This window comes from Mauremys reevesii, linkage group 2 (genome assembly GCF_016161935.1).
Source record: "Mauremys reevesii isolate NIE-2019 linkage group 2, ASM1616193v1, whole genome shotgun sequence".
NCBI classification, from domain to species: Eukaryota; Metazoa; Chordata; order Testudines; family Geoemydidae; genus Mauremys; species Mauremys reevesii.
The window spans coordinates 220,173,683-220,190,826 of record NC_052624.1 but is presented as its reverse complement, the minus strand read 5'-3'; the positions used below and the strand labels follow the sequence as shown (position 1 = coordinate 220,190,826).

The window sequence follows — 17,144 nt, the reverse complement described above, 5'->3', positions numbered from 1 at the left end:
AATCAATTATATGAACCACCAGATATAAGTAATATGAAAGCGAAGTCACGCCATGGGGTCTCTATTTCTGCACCTCTATTAATTCCTCATGGTGCCAGAAACATATTGCTATTAGCCATGAAGATCAACCTAATACGGAAATTCTCAAATTTGATTTTGAGCTTGAAATTCTAAAATTAAGAGGCCTGAAACTGGGCACAGAATCTTGAAATAAGACAAGCCTGTTATCTATTCATAATTATATTCATTGGGTACAATTTGTTTCCTGGGTTCTGCTAGAGAAAGTCAAGCTAGGAACCGCCAAAGGCAGAACTTCTGCATTGAGTGCAGGTATAACAACTAACATACCCGGACTCCTTACTGCAGGGGTCTGGGGTCACCTGGCACAGCCCACAAACTGGACTGAGTCAGAAGAGAGGGTGCAAGGTCAGGGCTCTCAGGAAATGCACTCAGAATCTCTCTCAGGTACCTTTCACCAGCAGCAGCACTGTGGCCCCCCACATCAGGGTTTATATGGCTCTCCCTGGATAAATACCTAGGGAAGGCAGCAGCCCACAGGGATACAACCAGATGGCTGAATCAGGTTCATTATTTTATTTGTCTGGTCAGAGTGTAAAGGGCTGTGGATTCTTTCCTGGTCCTTTTGCATGAAAGACACTATACACAAAAATACACATTGTATTGGATTTATAAAAGAGCTGGGCAAAAATGGAAAGTTGCAAGATTTCAAAGCTGTTTTCATTTCACATGGTTCAAAGTGGACTGTTGCTTTTTCAAAAAATTAATTAAGTTTTTAAATCTAACATGGGTAGGCAACCTATGGCACACATGTTGAACACAGCCCATGAGCTGATTTTCAGTGGCACTCACACTGCTGAGGTCCTGGCCACTGGTCCGGAGGGCTCTGCATTTAATTTAATTTTAAATAAAGCTTCTTAAACATTTTAAAAACCTTATTTATTTTATATACAACAATAGTTTAGTTATATATTATAGACTTATAGAAAGAGACCTTCTGAAAACGTTAAAATGTATTACTGGCATGTGAAATCTTAAATCTGAGTGAATAAATGAAGATTCAGGACACCACTTCTGAAAGGTTGCCAACCCCTGATCTAACACATTAAGTTATCTCTCATTTACTGAAAACTCAGGTTTAAGAAAATGAAAAATGTCAATAGCCATTTTAATAACAGCTTTGATAACTCTTAAAATAACAAATTAGATAAAAAGGTAATAACATTTTAAAGAGTAAATGGTTTGTGAAACTTTTTGTTTCCAAGAAAGGCCATTTTTGCATGAAAAAAAAATCCTTTTCATTCAAAACATTTCAACCTGCTCTAACTGAAGCTTTTGAGAATAAAAGAAATCATCAGGTGGACTTTAGATGAGACTGTGAAACAAGAGAGCCGCGGGACCTTTGATTAAATCTGAAACCTATACAAATGTTTACTGTATTATAGTACTGTTTTACAGTTACACAGCACCTTTCTTCCAAGGATCACAAAGTGCTTTAATCATTAATTAATCCTCACAACTTCCTTATGAAGAGATGTTTTATTACTATATGCAATTTAGAATGGGTAAACTTAGGCAGAGACTTTAAGTGGCTTGCCCAAAATTTAAAAAAAAAAAAAAAGAGGCAGTGATAGAGGTGGAAATAGAAGGAAGGAATCCTTTCACCCAGTCCCCTAGTTGTAATGATGTTGAGAACAAGAGAGAGCTGTTCATGGTGTGTGGAACAGGGACAAGAAGAGTTTGCACCATTTGTTCTGTGGCTTGAAGCCATTCCCAAATAGGTGCCCAATTCTGCAAGATGCTGAGTAAACTCGTCTCTCACTAAAGCCAATGCATATTTACAGAGGCTTGTGGCCTGCTTTGACCACTAGATTACTCGCTCCTCAAATAAGGGAAAGAAAAACACAGTTGGTTCCATCCTCAGTAAAACACAGTTCTATCTAAAGGAATCACCTTCCACAACTCCACTTGCCTAATCACATGTTGAGAGTGCTGTGACAGAGCGATGCTGGGCTTGACTTCCAGGAGGAAGACTCTTTCCTGTTGAGTTCAGTATCTCTACAGGAGGTGGGAGAGGAGAAAAAGAGAGAAAAGGGACAGAGGCCTTCTCTTGTCCAGTGCAGAAAGTCCACTGGTGAAGAAGTTAGATAAAGGAGGGAGCCAAAGAGGATAGGAAGGAGCCTATTCCTTAAAAATCTCTCTTCATAGAGCTCAAGAGCTTTGCAGATTGACGAGGGAATGGAGCAAGGTCTCGCCCTTTCCCACCTCCAAACTGATGTCGCCTAGGCTGTATCTTCTGGCCCTTGATCTGCCGGTTGATTTGGCCAGAGCTGTGGAAGAACTTGCCCCATAAGTTGACTAAATGGGATCCAGTTTCTTTGGTTCCCACCTATAAGGACTTATAAGGTTTCGTGTGCTTGACTTTCCAAGAAGCTTGCGGTCACGAAAATGCAAGTACAACCAGTACTAATCTGTTGCTGTTGACAAAAATCTATCTTTGAGGAGAGGATGAGAGAGCAGGGGATCAAGCTAAGCTTGGAACATTAACTTGCAACAAGCCTTGAAAGGCAGGTTAGTTACAAAAAGTGATAGGGAAATAAATGGATATTTACAATTAGCACTTGGCACTGATAATTATCCAAGGAGAGGAGATGCCAGGGCATGCCAGATATGTTGTCAACATTTGACTAGCTGGTATAAACAATAAAACACAGGTTCCAGGTTGTATAAATCAAATCCTTCTCAATAAGCCATTAAAACTACTAAGTGAGATACAGGAGGAAAGAGTAAAAATAAAAATAGATGGGCACCAAAGCAGAATCCAAACTTTCCTGATCTTTGGCAAGTTCAAACTTCAGATTTTGGTTTTGCAACTTGGCCTCATCTCTGATTGGAAGTAACTGCTACTTATTAGAAAAGAGAACAAAGCTTGCATTTTATTTAATAAATTAATAAATAATAATAATAATAACTATGAAACAATGAAAAGCAATAAGGCAATTTCATACCATTCCAGTGACATAGCCATTGTCAAGAGCAAGGGCAATATGTGGCATCTGATGACTCTTAAACACATGTGCATTTCTTTTGACAGTCACATCAAAAAGACCTAAAGAGTTTGGGGGAGAAAAATGGTAAAGCCATAGATGTATTCAAACTCATTTTTACATATAATACCAACAAGTGACTTATGATTTTGCAAAGACATTATCTGGCAGGGAAGAGCCTGAATTAAAAAAATTAGTAATTAGAACTGAGGAAAATTTGAACTCTGATCAACAGATCGCCTCCCAGTTCATTTGGGGAAGCTCATAAAGTCACTGCCTGAGAGCTATCAGCGAAGAGCAAAAATCTCTTGGTAAGAGTAGATTTATTGTTTGTAAAATATCAAAACAAAATAATACCCCATCCCAATACCCCAAAAAGGGAGCCAGGGACTCCATGAAGTGTACTAGAGGCCTCACTATGGCTAATTGATTTTATGTGGAAGACATACCGCAGATACCACAGTGAAGGGCAGCAGTATAATATCCTAAGATAGATAGGGAGATAAAAATCTATTTCTTTCAGGAGAATTCTATTTATTATTTGTAAAAACAAATTTTGCAGCGTGGCTCTGAATTTCCATATTCTTAAGATTTACCTCTTCCATGATGTCTCCAAAACCCTTGACAATGATGAAGCTGTGAAGTGCTTACTGCATTAGCAGTGACAGTTGTTTGTTTATTATAATAATAGCCTTGCCAACAGGGGAACACAAGGGAGCTCCCTGTTGTCTCTCATCATATACTTAGGGAGAGATTTTCACCTGTGCACCTGCTAAAAGGGCTGGAGTAGCATAGCCCCGTATATGTAAGGGGAGGATTCCCCCAGCACAGGCAATATGGAAGACAATTCCCATCATAGAGACGTGCCAGACTGGGCCTGGGGGCAAGAGGTGCGGGTTTGGGGCAGGGGACAGCACACAGCAGTACAGAGATTCTAGGCATCACTGTGGCTCATAGGGCACCCCAGAGAGGCTGCCATAACTCAGACAGGCTCTAGGGCCATGTTATTCCTGGGGTCTCTCCAGTCCCTGGAGCAGCCCTGGATCAGGAGGGTGCTAGGGCGACCTTATCCCCTCCTTCCTGGGCTGAGAGTTCTGGGCTGTGCTTCTTAGAGTACAGTGTTCAGTGCTTTCCACAATGGAGCCTTGATCCCTAACTGGGGCCTCCAGGCACTACCACATTATAAATATATACATAAATAACATTGTACTTTCCCTAAATGCCTGTAGCTCCCACTGATAGCAATAAATACAGTGAGTCAAACTCATCCCCAGTGTAATAACACTGTGAGCCATTTCTCTCCCATAGGCCTTTTCTGTCACTCTGACGGGCCCACTTGCAGTGCAAGGTACTACTCAGAATGGCAGCATCTGGCCCAGAGATTTTATCTATTGACTAATTTTATTCCATTCATAATAAAATAGAGCTGTTGCAACCTGCTGTTTAGTAGTTAAAAAATTAAGTATATTCATTGAATGAAGCAAGGCTGCATGCACTGTATGCCTGTTTAAACTATTGTTCTAGCTAGATCAACTAAATTCAGGGTAATTATCTCATACATGGGGGCATCTTGCATGTTGGTAGTGTTCCTACATGCCAGAATCAAACCATAGCTCAAAAAATAATAATCACAATGGCACTTCTCTTAGTGCTTCCAGCTTCAGGGATAAAAAATCCTGGAAAATTAATAATCCCTGAGCCAAATCCTCAACTGATGTAAATTGCCATTGCTTCATCAAAAGCACTGGCGCTAACCTGATTTACACCAGCTGAGGATCTGGTCCAAAGTTATTAATAAATTGTTCCTTGTAGTCCCACCAACATTTGAAAGGCAGGAAAGTTTCAGCCCAAGTAGCTTCCACTAAAGTTGCTTACTATGAAAGATAAGTAGATGGTGTTTCCTTCTGGAAACTTCATTCCTAACTGTGAGCACAAGGAACAGTGCCCCAAGATGAAAAATTAAGCTACAAGTCTCACATCAGTTTCTGTTGTACAGAGCTAGTCTGTGCCCTAGTAAAGTAATGGGCATGCATTTAATCCAAACAAAAGTTCAAGGGAAATGTTGAGGGGTAGAGACGTGTTCTTCATGCCAAGAAGTGTAAGTAGATGTGTGCCTACATTTGACATCACAGTTGTGCTAGTGGCGTGCTCTATTTACATGGCCACTTGCAGTAACTGTGTGTGCAGTTGTGGTACCTGCACAATTACACAGAGACTGAAAATACTACTCACTGAAAATGACATACATGATGATTTTACTTCTAATATGTAAAATTAAATGTACAGAAAGTGCTATAAATTTAATGTGCTTATATGTTTAAAAACTTCCATACAGAAGTCCACGTATACACATGAAGGAAAGTGCAGCAGTCCACAGTGAAGCAGACAGCAGTGTAAATTTGGATTCTGCATGCAAAATGATTATGAGCTCTGTGGTGCCATGTGGAATTGAATCAAACACAATCCATCAATCAAAGTCATAGTGTTAAAAATTGAACAGATTTCCTTATTGCCTCAGTGCAGATTAGGAGTCCTGATTCATGTAAGGAGGTTGGTTTGGAGGTTTACCCAGTAGTTCACAGTTTATAATCATAAAATGAAACTCCCTGTAGGATTTACAGGACATTCTCATGCTGGGTAACTGCACTTAGGGATTTGGAATGCCCTGAAATTTAAGGCAATACTTAATGATTTGATTAATTCAACATTCTGAGTCACTGAATAATTGCACTCCAAGAGCAACCATGACAACTAAAAAGGGATCTTTACAAAAATAAAGTGAAACCTGTATTCCATGCCTATCAGATTTTATTGATCTACCTGTGGACTGTCCTGCATAGAGAAGATTACTGGAGGAGTTATTCATATGGGGGTTTTCTGCCCCGATTTCTCAGAGACATCCCACGGGTAATTGCTGGGAATTTGCTCATTGCCTTGAAGGCTCTCTCAAGTATGTCCTTCAATGTTCTGTTCTGTCATCCCTTCTATTCAGAGCATAGGTGAGGCCACTCAGGAAAGACCTGAGACACTTTGGGTTGCACCGCCATAATGTAGATGACAACAAGCTTTTAACCTCATTTTCTCAAACCCTTGTAACACAGTACTTTCTCCTTGCCAGAGAGAGCTGAGGCGTGAATGGGAGTGAGTTGGTTGAAGCTCACCCAGATAAGATGGAAGTGATGCTGGTAGAGAGGAGGAAGCATTTGGAGCTGGTGGCTGGGACAGTATCTGCCCCAGTTGTTGAGAGGGTTTTACCACCCTCACCATGGAGGTTTGCATTCTGGATCACTAAACCAGCACGTGAGAACTAGATTATATTTAATAATGGGACGCCATTGTGAGATGTTCTTTTACAACAAAACCAAGTGGCTTTTACCATTAATAGTTGTAAATGTGTTCAAGAGTAAGAACATTCATAGTTGCCATCCTCTGCTCCTGTTAGAATTAATTTTGAATCTTATACACGACACCCTCAATGATCTGATGATGCCCTCCTTCCTCATGCTGTTCACCCACACATCCCCATCTGGCAAATATTTTACCATATTTGTCCTTCTTGTCACCAAGTGCATCAACTGTGCCATCTGGACTGAGGCGTATGAAACCACGGGTGAGCCTGTTGTAGAACTGAAGAGTGTTGCCTTTCTGAAACTTCCATCTTTCAGCAGCCCACTAGTTATATTTTTAAAAGAAGGAAGAAAAGAGCCCTTATGAGAAGATACGGGAAGAAAATGTCACATACAGAAAAACTATTGACCTGATTTTCCCCAGAACAGACTTTGTATACTGTCAAATCAATTTTTGAAAAGAGAAAAAGTCTTTACGTTTTCCGCTCTCTTGAGTTCCAGCTCTTGCCCTGCAGAGATAGGGAGAATGTGATCAGTTTACACAGTATCCTGGCCATTCTTTGACACAGTCACAGTAACAAGGGACTCTCCTTTGCATTGTTTTATGCTTACTTGCGGAGAAGGTGGTAGTGTCAGTGACATTTAGTTCTCTTACAATTTTACCATCCTCTTCCCCTTGATCTAGCCACCTTTGGAGAAAAACAGAACCCATTCTGATGATATTGTTTTGATCTCAAACCCAGCAATATTTTTGTCACAATGTTTACACATTACATTTTAATATTTTGTGCACTGAGGCCCTGAACCAGCAAAGCAGTTAAGCATGTGCTTAACTTTAAGCAGGTGAAAGTTTCCATTGACTTCAGTGGGACTGCTCACTTTTTTAAAGCTATATGTGTGCTTAAGTGCTTTTTCTTGATCAGAGCCTAAAGGCCCAAGCCAGCCTGACTACCTGGGGATCTCAACTAGTGATCCAATGTTAGGGATCAGTAATAGCAGATCCACTGACCACACTGTCTGCCCCCAAAAGGCTACTTCAGGGAGCCCAGCTTCAACAGACTCCTAAAATCATCTCTCATGAAGCAAATTTCTTGCAGGCAACACGATCCTACCCACCCCCAACCCGTACAGGTGTAAACTGTGCCATTAAAAGTAAAAAAGGCTTTATTTTCTTCTCACTTACACTGCATAAATTAGAGCTAACTCAGTTAAAATCAAAGGAGTTGAACCATTGTAAAAGTGATGTCAGTGAGAGGTGTATCAAGCCCTTCAAACACACACAGGATTTTTCTGTCCCTGAATTATTTATGAAGCTAGCATTGTATTTCAAGCTCTCTCTGTAGCAGTTCATCTCACCTACAATACTGAATCAAAATTAGGTCACGCTAAGAGGAGGTGCTGTATCAGATGGGCAGAAAGCCCACAGGCACACATAAATCAATTTCAGGGTGCACATCAATCACTCAGAGCTGTCTTGCGCACTTATTTATTCACTTGTAGAAGTGAAAGAAGGACACAGAATTGAGCTGCCATTGGCAAGTTGTAGCTCGATTCATACGTGACTGGACTTTACTAATTCCTAATATTTCTACTGATTTTTATTAATATCACTTTCCATAAGCTATTTGTGAATTAATTGATAGTAGATAAAATTAGAAACGAGCATGGGAGTAGCAGATTCAGAACAGAAGAGACCACAGGGGAAGCAGCAGGGAAATTGGGATTGCTTCAAGTTCTGCTGCTCCAGGTTTGGGGTGGACTGGGGAAGGACCATTCGCTCAGATACACCTCAGTGATAGCCATATCATGAGAACCTAAAGCCTGATGCTAAGTCCACTGAAGTAAATGCCTGTGATATTGTCAATGGTGCAGAATTACCCTTAGAGAGAGAGCAACCCACTCAACTGGAAAGTGTTGCCTTGGATATAGGGAGAGGTGGATCAGCTGATGTCAGATCCAAAATGTCAGATGAGGGGGATGTGCCAGCCAGCAGCTGCTGAATGTTGTAGCAGGTGTGGGGTGGAGACGCCTTATATAGAATGTTTCAATGCTCAGTCAATGGTTAAATGTATCCCGGGTGGGAAGTGACCAGACGTTACCATCTTATGACTGTTTGTTAGAGTATGTAAAAGGAGTTGGATCATCAATTTGACTCCCAGGGGACAAGCACTTCAGAAATCACCCCTGACTGGAGAAGCCACGAACTAGTTGTTATTACAATATAACCCATTTGAAAACACCACCAACCTGTGACAAGGAAAAGAATAATCCAGGTCTGTGACAGGATCCTTGACTACAATCTTCTCCAGAAACCATCCATTTCCTATGAACAAAATAAAAACAAAGTACATCCTAAAATGAAAATTTACTCTGTGTGTGTATGTGTGCATGCGCACACGCACACACACACTCATATATTTGGCCAGATTCTGATTTAAGTTACACCAGCTTAAATCAAGGCAAACTCCACTGAATTCACAGAGCTATATCAATGTCAAACCAGTTTAAGTCAGATCAGAATCAGACCCAGTAACTTTAAACACAAATGAATATAACATTAGCACTGTGCAAGGAGTCACTCCCTGATATATAGTAGTGCTCATCATTTTCCTGTAATTACGTTAGGGTCCTTGTCAGGGTTGAATGCTTTCAGAGCAACCCCTCATGAGCCTGCACGTGTACTGCTCATAGCTCCCACTCAGACTCTTGCAGGCAATTACCAGACTAGATTAGGTCAAAGCACATAATCTCTTCCTGAGGGGTCTGGTTTATTAATTATTTCCACAAAGTGTGACTCACCATTTTAGTCACTCACGTTCATGTGCTCTCTGGATCCATATAACCGTCCTGGCAGGTTTTTCTTACCTCTGTTCAGGAGCTCCCCCCCTCCATCACCCCAAGTCCCATTCTTGGAGCTGGGTTGTAGTTCAAAGAGTCACTCCCTCAAGAGAGGAGTCCCCCAGCCAGCTCTCCTTCTTGGAGCTGGGATTGTAACTTAGGACCTGTAGGTCCTTAGCCAGCTTCTCCTTCAGCTGGCCCCTCTTCCCCAATTAGTCCTTGGGTTCAGCAGGCAGGCCTTCTTGCTATTAGGGAGGAGCTGCTCCCCTTTCTAAAGCTCATCCCAGTGGGCTGGGAGAAAGTGGACCTTTGCCACACTTGCTCTACTAGACTCCTGGTCCTGGGCCCTTAAAGAAACAGTAACAGGATTTCCTCTCAAACACTACTTATACCCAAGACCACTTCCTCTTGACCAATATCAACTAGGTCCTTGCATACCAGACCTCCCAAAATCTTAAAGGGCCCTTCCACATGGTGGAGGTAGGCTGAGCCCAGGCACCACTACCCTTAGGGGGACAGACCTCCTCATCACAGTACAAGCTATTGTAAGGAAAGAAAGATTCACTTCAAAAACTCTTCATTTATAGTCACATGTGCTAGAAGTACCAGAGGCATTAAAAGTGGATTGTTGCAGGCTAGCACGGCCCCTTATCCCTCTCATTTAAAGCATTTAATTTATGTATTTGAGAAGATATTTTCTGTGTCTTTTTAATTCTTTAATATTTTGGTCAAATTATCAATAAAGCTGAACATATCCATATTTTGGATACAATTTGGCAATAACACTGCCTCCAATTTTTTAAAACATTAATTATCATTGCCAACAGAGGTACTATCCATTTCCGGGAAGTCCATGGCAATATTCCCTTGATGAGTACGCATTGTGAGAGACAGTGTAACTCCATGGAATATTTCAGAAATCCAGGAAGCTGACAGTTTAATCATTAACCAATCTGAGAGGCCCATACTGCCAGCAAGGGATTGACTGGCTCAAAGCAGAATGAAGAAAATTGATTGTTTGACACTACTGATCTTGGCACATGGCTGTTTCATCATTGCCAAACTCCACAACAGAGACCCATGTTATAATGTGCAGAAACGTCAGAGGATAGCAGGCATCTGCCTGAGAGACGCTACTGCAGAGGAAGAGTTGATGAGAATGGAGTTCATGCAAAAATGGAGATTTTTTTAAGATACAGTCAAACCTACCATGAGCAACCATCCAAATGATTAATTAAAAAAATCAATTGCTTAGAGGAAGTGGGTCTTCCAATAAAAGTGGATTAAGACTGCAAGACTGCATTCAATAGATCTGGAGACACTTCCTTTGTCTCCCACTCGTTTGTCCAACTTGTCTACTTAGATTGCAAGTTCTCTAGGGCAGGGAATGTCTCACAATGTTTCTGTACAGGGCTTAACACAATGGGGCCCTGATTTAGTCTGGGGTTTCTAGGCATTAGTGTAATACAAATAGATAAAACAAATAATAAGAATAATAATTAATAATAAATAATTAATCATAATGGTGTGGTCTCTTAAGATAGGAGGTTGCATAATAAAGACTGCCACTGAAAAACCTATAGCAGGTTGTCTGGAGGAGTGGAAAACTCAAGGATTTTCCCCACATAGGGTTTTTCTTGAGCCATTTTTCCTTCTAACCCTGTGGTTCTTAGGGATTTATCCTTAGGAAAAGGAATTGCTGGGAGGCTACTTTCTTGTGGTCTCCCTTCCATTTAACAGCCTGGTTCAATAACAACTATGTAATCATTAACTGGGTCCTTTCTCAGCAGCTTAGAAGAAGCCACAGAAGGGATCCCGAGCAAAATATTACAGCTCCCAGTCATGATTTTCCTGGATTTCCATGTGAAAATCTGGGAACAAAGAGGGAATAGTACTGTGGAAAGAGACATCTCATCTAACCTGCTCCACCTCTTCCTCCCCCAGGAGGTCACCGCACTCTTGACTTGCTAAGTTCCAATCCAGGGGCATCCGTGCAAGGCTAATGAACAAGAGAAACTGACAGAAGTGCCACTTCTCCCCTTCCATATGGAGAGGGGTTGGGATATCCTCCACAAGTGGATTAATGTGGGATGATCTAGCAATGACACCTTGTACACATTGGAGGGCTGAGTAGAGGGATGGGAAATGGGGAGGGTAACTGTATTACTGCCTGTATCTAAAATATCAAGACAGAATTGATACCTCTACTAGACTCCGTGGCCCAGACTGTCTAGCATTGATCTGCTACAGTGTTTGGTATTCAGGGTCAAATAAATCCAAGTCTTGGGATCATAGGCAATTTGGTTCATAGCCCATATTTCCATTAACTGTGTGTGTACCTAGCACAATGGCCCTCAAATCCCTGGTTGGGACTGTCAGGCGCTACTGCAATTTAAATAATAATGATGCTAATAAATTTCATTTACAGCGATAGTCCATCTCTGGAAGACATACAGAATATAGACTGTACAATGAAATATTCAAAGTGCAGAAAAGACAAACAAATTCAATTTTTTAAATGACAGAACTATAATGTTCAGTACTCTTTATTTAAAAGTAACTTTTTAATACAATTATTTGGACTATAATAGAGGTTAAGGATGATTATTTGGAATTTGTGATGCTACCAAAATGTAACCTTTTCATTTTAATGACTGGTATTCTTGGAACCCTTTGCCTCCCCCTATAAAATACCTTGGTCACATTATTTCATATGAATATTTTACAAATACCTACTGTAATTTCACAGAAAGCTGCGGTCAGTATTCAGTTACTATATGTAGAGATTTCTCACCTGATCCAAGTCCATTGTGTCCTATAACAATCTTGTACAAATTTCCAAGGTGCACAGCTTCAAGTAGGAAGAGGTCAGTCTGCAAATCAGCCAAGAAAAGTGCAATTAAATCTCTAAAAGAACTCCCCATCCGATAGGACCCATAAAACCTACGGTATAAAACCTGTGAAACTCTTCTATGAAGTATGAGCATCCCGATATGATCTATGAAAAAATGTATGATAATATCAAAGCAGACAAGCAAAGCTGGTTTCCAGGACCAACAATTATGACTAAAGAGCTAATCCTGATCACTTTGCTTATGTGTGTTAGTCCTATTCAAATCAATGCAATTACTAGAGTGAGGATAGCAGAAACTAGCCCAAAGTTTAGTTAACAAAACAATCACAAATTGTAACATAACTTAATATCAGAATATAGTAAAATATGTATTTTACTGAAGTTATTTCTTCTCTCCAAATATATTATTTAAATAACTAAGACATTTTAAAAAACAGTATGCACTTTACCTACACAATAATTATTATGGATTATAATTTCCCCCCACATATCAATGCAAATGTTTAAAAAATAATTTTGGCTTAATTGTGCAGGTTTTCTATTAACTTTGCAGTCTAGCAGTGATCTTTGCTAGTGTAAGTCCCACTCCCACCTTGGCCTGTAACAGCCTCAGATCTTACAAGGTAGAGATCTAGAAAGGACAGACAAATGGATCGGGAAGTATGCTTCTTGTCACTCACTTGTCCTTTTAGAAATTTCCTAGGATTCTTCGACCTAAGTAGCTGTCTGGAGCCTGTGTCGCCTTCTTCCCCATGAATGGAAATATAGGCATCAGCTTCTGTTCCGGCATTCCACAGCTCTCCTGTTGTGACGTGCACCTCATATATAGTCACTGACAGTAAAAGAAGACAGGTTTTTTACATTACAAACACTACTATAGTTATAGCAATATCCAGTTGTAAAGCAGAGTGACTATACATGCAAATACATCTGTATCAAGGATCAACTATCATGTACTTTTCATTTCATAAAAAATTCCATTTAATATTAAGTAAAATGACACACAAACTTGTTTTGATTTTGTGTGCATGCTGTTTACTGCAGGTTGGTATTCCCAGAGGCGAATGCAAATTGAAAATCAGCTCTAAATGCACAACAGTATATTTTTGTCCTACAGCACCACTTACAGTCATTATAAAGCAGAAAAGTAAACAAAGTAAATCCAAGATTAGCATCAAGATAAGCAGTCAGATCACAAATATTCCAGACAGCAGCCATCAACAGGATGAAGTTTAACAAAGACAAATGCAAAGTGCTCCACTTAGGAAGAAAAAAGCAGTTTCACACATACAAAATGGGAAGAGACTGTCTAGGAAGGAGTATGGCTGTCATAAACAGATAGTTAAGGGTTAATGCCTCTTTTACCTGTAAAGGGTTAAGAAGTTCACCTAGCCTAGCTGACACCTGACCAGAGGAACCAATGGGGGAACAAGATGTTTCAAAAGGAAGGAGGGAAGTTTCCTTTGTTTAGTCAGTTTCAGTTTCAGCCGGAGAAATAAAGATCAAGGAACCAGCCTCTTATCAGAGTAGTAAGTTTTAGAAAGGAATAAATAGGTTTATGTTTATTTATTTGTAACCTGTCTTGTGCAATTAGAGGAAGAACCAAATTGGGCATTTGGGTAATTTTTTTGGTGTAACTAAGGTTTTTCCCAGGGGAACATCTTCTGTGTTTGGAATCTGTTGTCTGTGGGAGTAGCTAGTATGCTTATCTCTCCCAGAGGGTTTTCTTTTACCTTTCTTTTCTTTAATTAAAAGCCTTTTTTAAATAACCTGATTGATTTTTCCTTGTTTTTAGATCCAAGGGGGTTGGATCTGGATCCACCAGGAGTTGGTGGGAGAAAGGAGGGGGTTGGTTAATTTCTCCTTGTTTTAAGATCCAAGGGGCTTGGATCTGTGTTCACCAGGAAATTGGTGAAGTCTCTCAAGGCTACCCAGGGAAGAGAAGTAGTGCTTGTGAGTGATGGCAGCCAGACCAGATCTAAGCTGTTAATTGAGCTTAGAGCTTCTCATGCAGGTCCCTCACATCTGTACCCTAAAGTTCAGAGTGGGGAAGGAACCTTGACAATGGCAGAAAGGGATCTAGGGGTTATAGTGGACCACAAGCTAAATATGAGTCAACAGTGTGATGCTGTTGCAAAAAAAGCAAATGTGATTCTGGGATGCATTAACAGGTGTGTTGTGAGCAAGACACAAGAAGTCATTCTTCCGCTCTACTATGCACTGGTTAGGCCTCAATTGGAGTATTGTGTCCAGTTCTGCATTTCAGGAAAGATGTGGAGAAACTGGAGAGCGTCCAGAGAAGAGCAACAAGAATGATTAAAGGTCTAGAGAACATGACCTATGAAGGAAGGCTGAAATAATTGGGTTTGTTTAGTTTGGAAAAGAGAAGACTGAGAGGGGACATGATAGCAGTTTTCAGGTATCTAAAAGGGTGTCATAAGGAGGAGGGAGAAAACTTGTTCACCTTAGCCCCTAAGGACAGAACAAGAAGCAATGGGCTTAAACTGCAGCAAGGGAGGGTTAGGTTGAACATTAGGAAAAAGTTCCTAACTGTCAGGGTGGTTAAACACTGGAATAAACTGCCTAGGGAGGTTGTAGAATCTCGATCTCTGGAGATACTTAAGAGTAGGTTAGATAAATGTCTATCAGGGATGGTCTAGACAGTATTTGGTCCTGCCATGAGGGCAGGGGACTGGACTCAATGACCTCTTGAGGTCCCTTCCAGTCCTAGAATCTATTAATCTATGAACCCTTTAAAAGCACTGGTTAAAAAATAAATTCTAGCACCATTGTCTCCACTTTATGGCATCAAAGAATGCTTCGCTGCTTTAATATTTCAGTGCTTCAGGCAATAATAATAGTAGATTATTCCTTTATTGCATTTGATGGGGAATCTTCTTTAATCACTTTGTAAATTTGGGAGAGAAGGGAAGGGCTATTAATGAAAACTGTAACATCTTTGAGTGTTTAACACAAAATATGTAATATGACATAAAATAAAACTCCCAGGCAAAATACTGTTAAACTGTAGTTAAGAATGGGAATAGTAACTTATGGGTTATATTTATGCAGCTGTAAATCTGAAGAAAAAAGGCAGAGAGATTAAAAAAACAGATAACTCAAAATTAAGATTAAATATAAAAGAAAAGAAAACAGCTGAAAGTATTGAATTACATTGTTCAGACATCCAAAACAACCTTAACTCTGTCCTCTAGGTACTGCCATCTTCCCTTCTTTGTTTTATTTTTAGATCAAGAACATTATCTATGGACTTTGGGCAGTCGACAGCCTATGGTTGAGAGCATTTTAAATTAGGACAATAATTGCCCCTCAACATGCCACCTTCAGAACTCCTGGTCCTCCATGTCACCCATTTCCCACTTCCCCAGTCTACATCTGGAGTCAGCAGCAGGTCCACTTAAATTTATGAACATTTTAACGTATTGTTTAGCTTTGCTCCAAACACCCATGAAAACAGCTCTGTACGAGTGTGGTCTATGCAGCATCCACAGGTAACAGAAAAGGAAAGAAAATAGCAATTATATTAGTCAAATACATGACACATTTACAAAAATGCAATTCCCATGATATTCCTAGTAGTGTTTGTGGTTTGTACGTGATGGCATCATGATAGTTACATATGTTTTTTGTTTCCTGATCTTTTTTATAAGTAAAAAAACAAACAAAAAAACCTTGTGAGGTTTATTCACCATTTTTCGAGTTTCCAGCTGGAAATTAAACAGGGCTTCCCTTATCTGTAAAACCTCAATGAGATGACCCTAAGTCTAAAGGACTTTTGAAATTCAAGACTTTTGATCAAAGACATTGCAGGTCACCTCCCTGTTACATCTCCAGCTTAGGAGCTGTGCATGCCCAGCCTTCACAAGGAAAAAGACCAGAGAAAAGCATTGCAGCTATCAAACAGTAATAGGTAATGGATAAAAAACAATCAATTGAATTCTACAGGTGTGTGTCTGTGACTTGAATTGCCTGATGCATTATTTCACCTACCTGGAAGAACAGGCTGGCCCCGTCGCAAAACAGGAAGCTCTCGACAGATTTCACCATCATCCTGGTCCTGAGCCAGCCATCGGTGGGCAGGGAGAGAAAACTGTTCTCCTGTGTAAAGGTTCTGCAATTGCACCTATAATACCAATAACAATTATCATTTGTTTAAGTCACTTAGACTCCAATCCTGAAGTCGGTTCTGCTGGGGCAGATCTCTCAGCCTCTCCCAAGTCCTACTAGCATCAGTGGGGCTCCACATAGATGCAGGGTTCTGTGCTAGCAGATGTTATTTCAACATCTGGAATTAAGATGAAGGGCCAGATCCTGGCTCTTGCTCTGGCCCGTTTGCAGCTCTGGTGCCATAATGGAGCCATGAAGGCCTCCCTGGGGGATTGTCCCAGTGCAGAAGTGGTGCGGGAATGTCATAGGCAGTCCTATGCTACCCTCCTATGCAGCCTCTGATATAGAGCCATAATAGGGAAGGGGTGCCAGGAGTAGAAGGGAAGCAATCAGTGTTTTGTGCTCTGACTATTCTGAGCTGCAGACCCTCCCAAAGGCAGCTGGCCAAGGCTGCCATATATTAGAGTAGCACCAGCAGCTCAGCATCCCCTGGCCAACCTAAGATTAAGGAAGTGCGAAGGTGACATAAAGCCCACTCCCCACCCTCCTGGGCTGATCCAACCGCTGCTTCACACGGTTTAGTCTGACATGTCCCTTTAATTGTAATATAAGGGAATCCCAATTATTGGAAAGTCTTACTGCTGCCCACTCTTTCAGGGCTGGAATACTATGTTTAAAAGGAAGTAACTGTAAGAGGTTCACCACAAATGCTGGTGAACCAAACTCTTTAATCTTGCTTGAAGAAAACTGGCAAACCCAAAGCCTATTGTTATCTCCTGTGGAAAAACATGTGGGAGGGGAAAACTTACTGCACGTGAGCGAGGTAGCACCACGCTTGAGAGAGGTGTTTGTAGTCATGAACAGACCTCAAACCATCTTAACACCGGGAGATCCATACGGAAAGCCACAGAT

The 17,144-nt window shown here is 40.7% G+C and overlaps 1 protein-coding gene across 11 annotated transcripts in view; it reads right to left on the bottom strand.

Moving 5' to 3' along the window:
* RP1 (RP1 axonemal microtubule associated) overlaps positions 1–17,144 on the bottom strand; it is a 314,354-nt gene that overhangs the window by 198,032 nt on the left and 99,178 nt on the right. For all 11 annotated transcript variants that reach the window (XM_039527284.1, XM_039527282.1, XM_039527283.1 and 8 more), the window contains 8 exons: positions 16,116–16,248; positions 12,785–12,936; positions 12,045–12,123; positions 8,660–8,735; positions 7,025–7,101; positions 6,890–6,921; positions 6,608–6,737; positions 3,027–3,127 (listed from right to left, as the gene is read on the bottom strand). In XM_039527284.1, the coding sequence (XP_039383218.1) occupies positions 3,027–3,127; positions 6,608–6,737; positions 6,890–6,921; positions 7,025–7,101; positions 8,660–8,735; positions 12,045–12,123; positions 12,785–12,936; positions 16,116–16,248 (780 nt within the window). The remainder of the gene's footprint in view (positions 1–3,026; positions 3,128–6,607; positions 6,738–6,889; positions 6,922–7,024; positions 7,102–8,659; positions 8,736–12,044; positions 12,124–12,784; positions 12,937–16,115; positions 16,249–17,144) is intronic.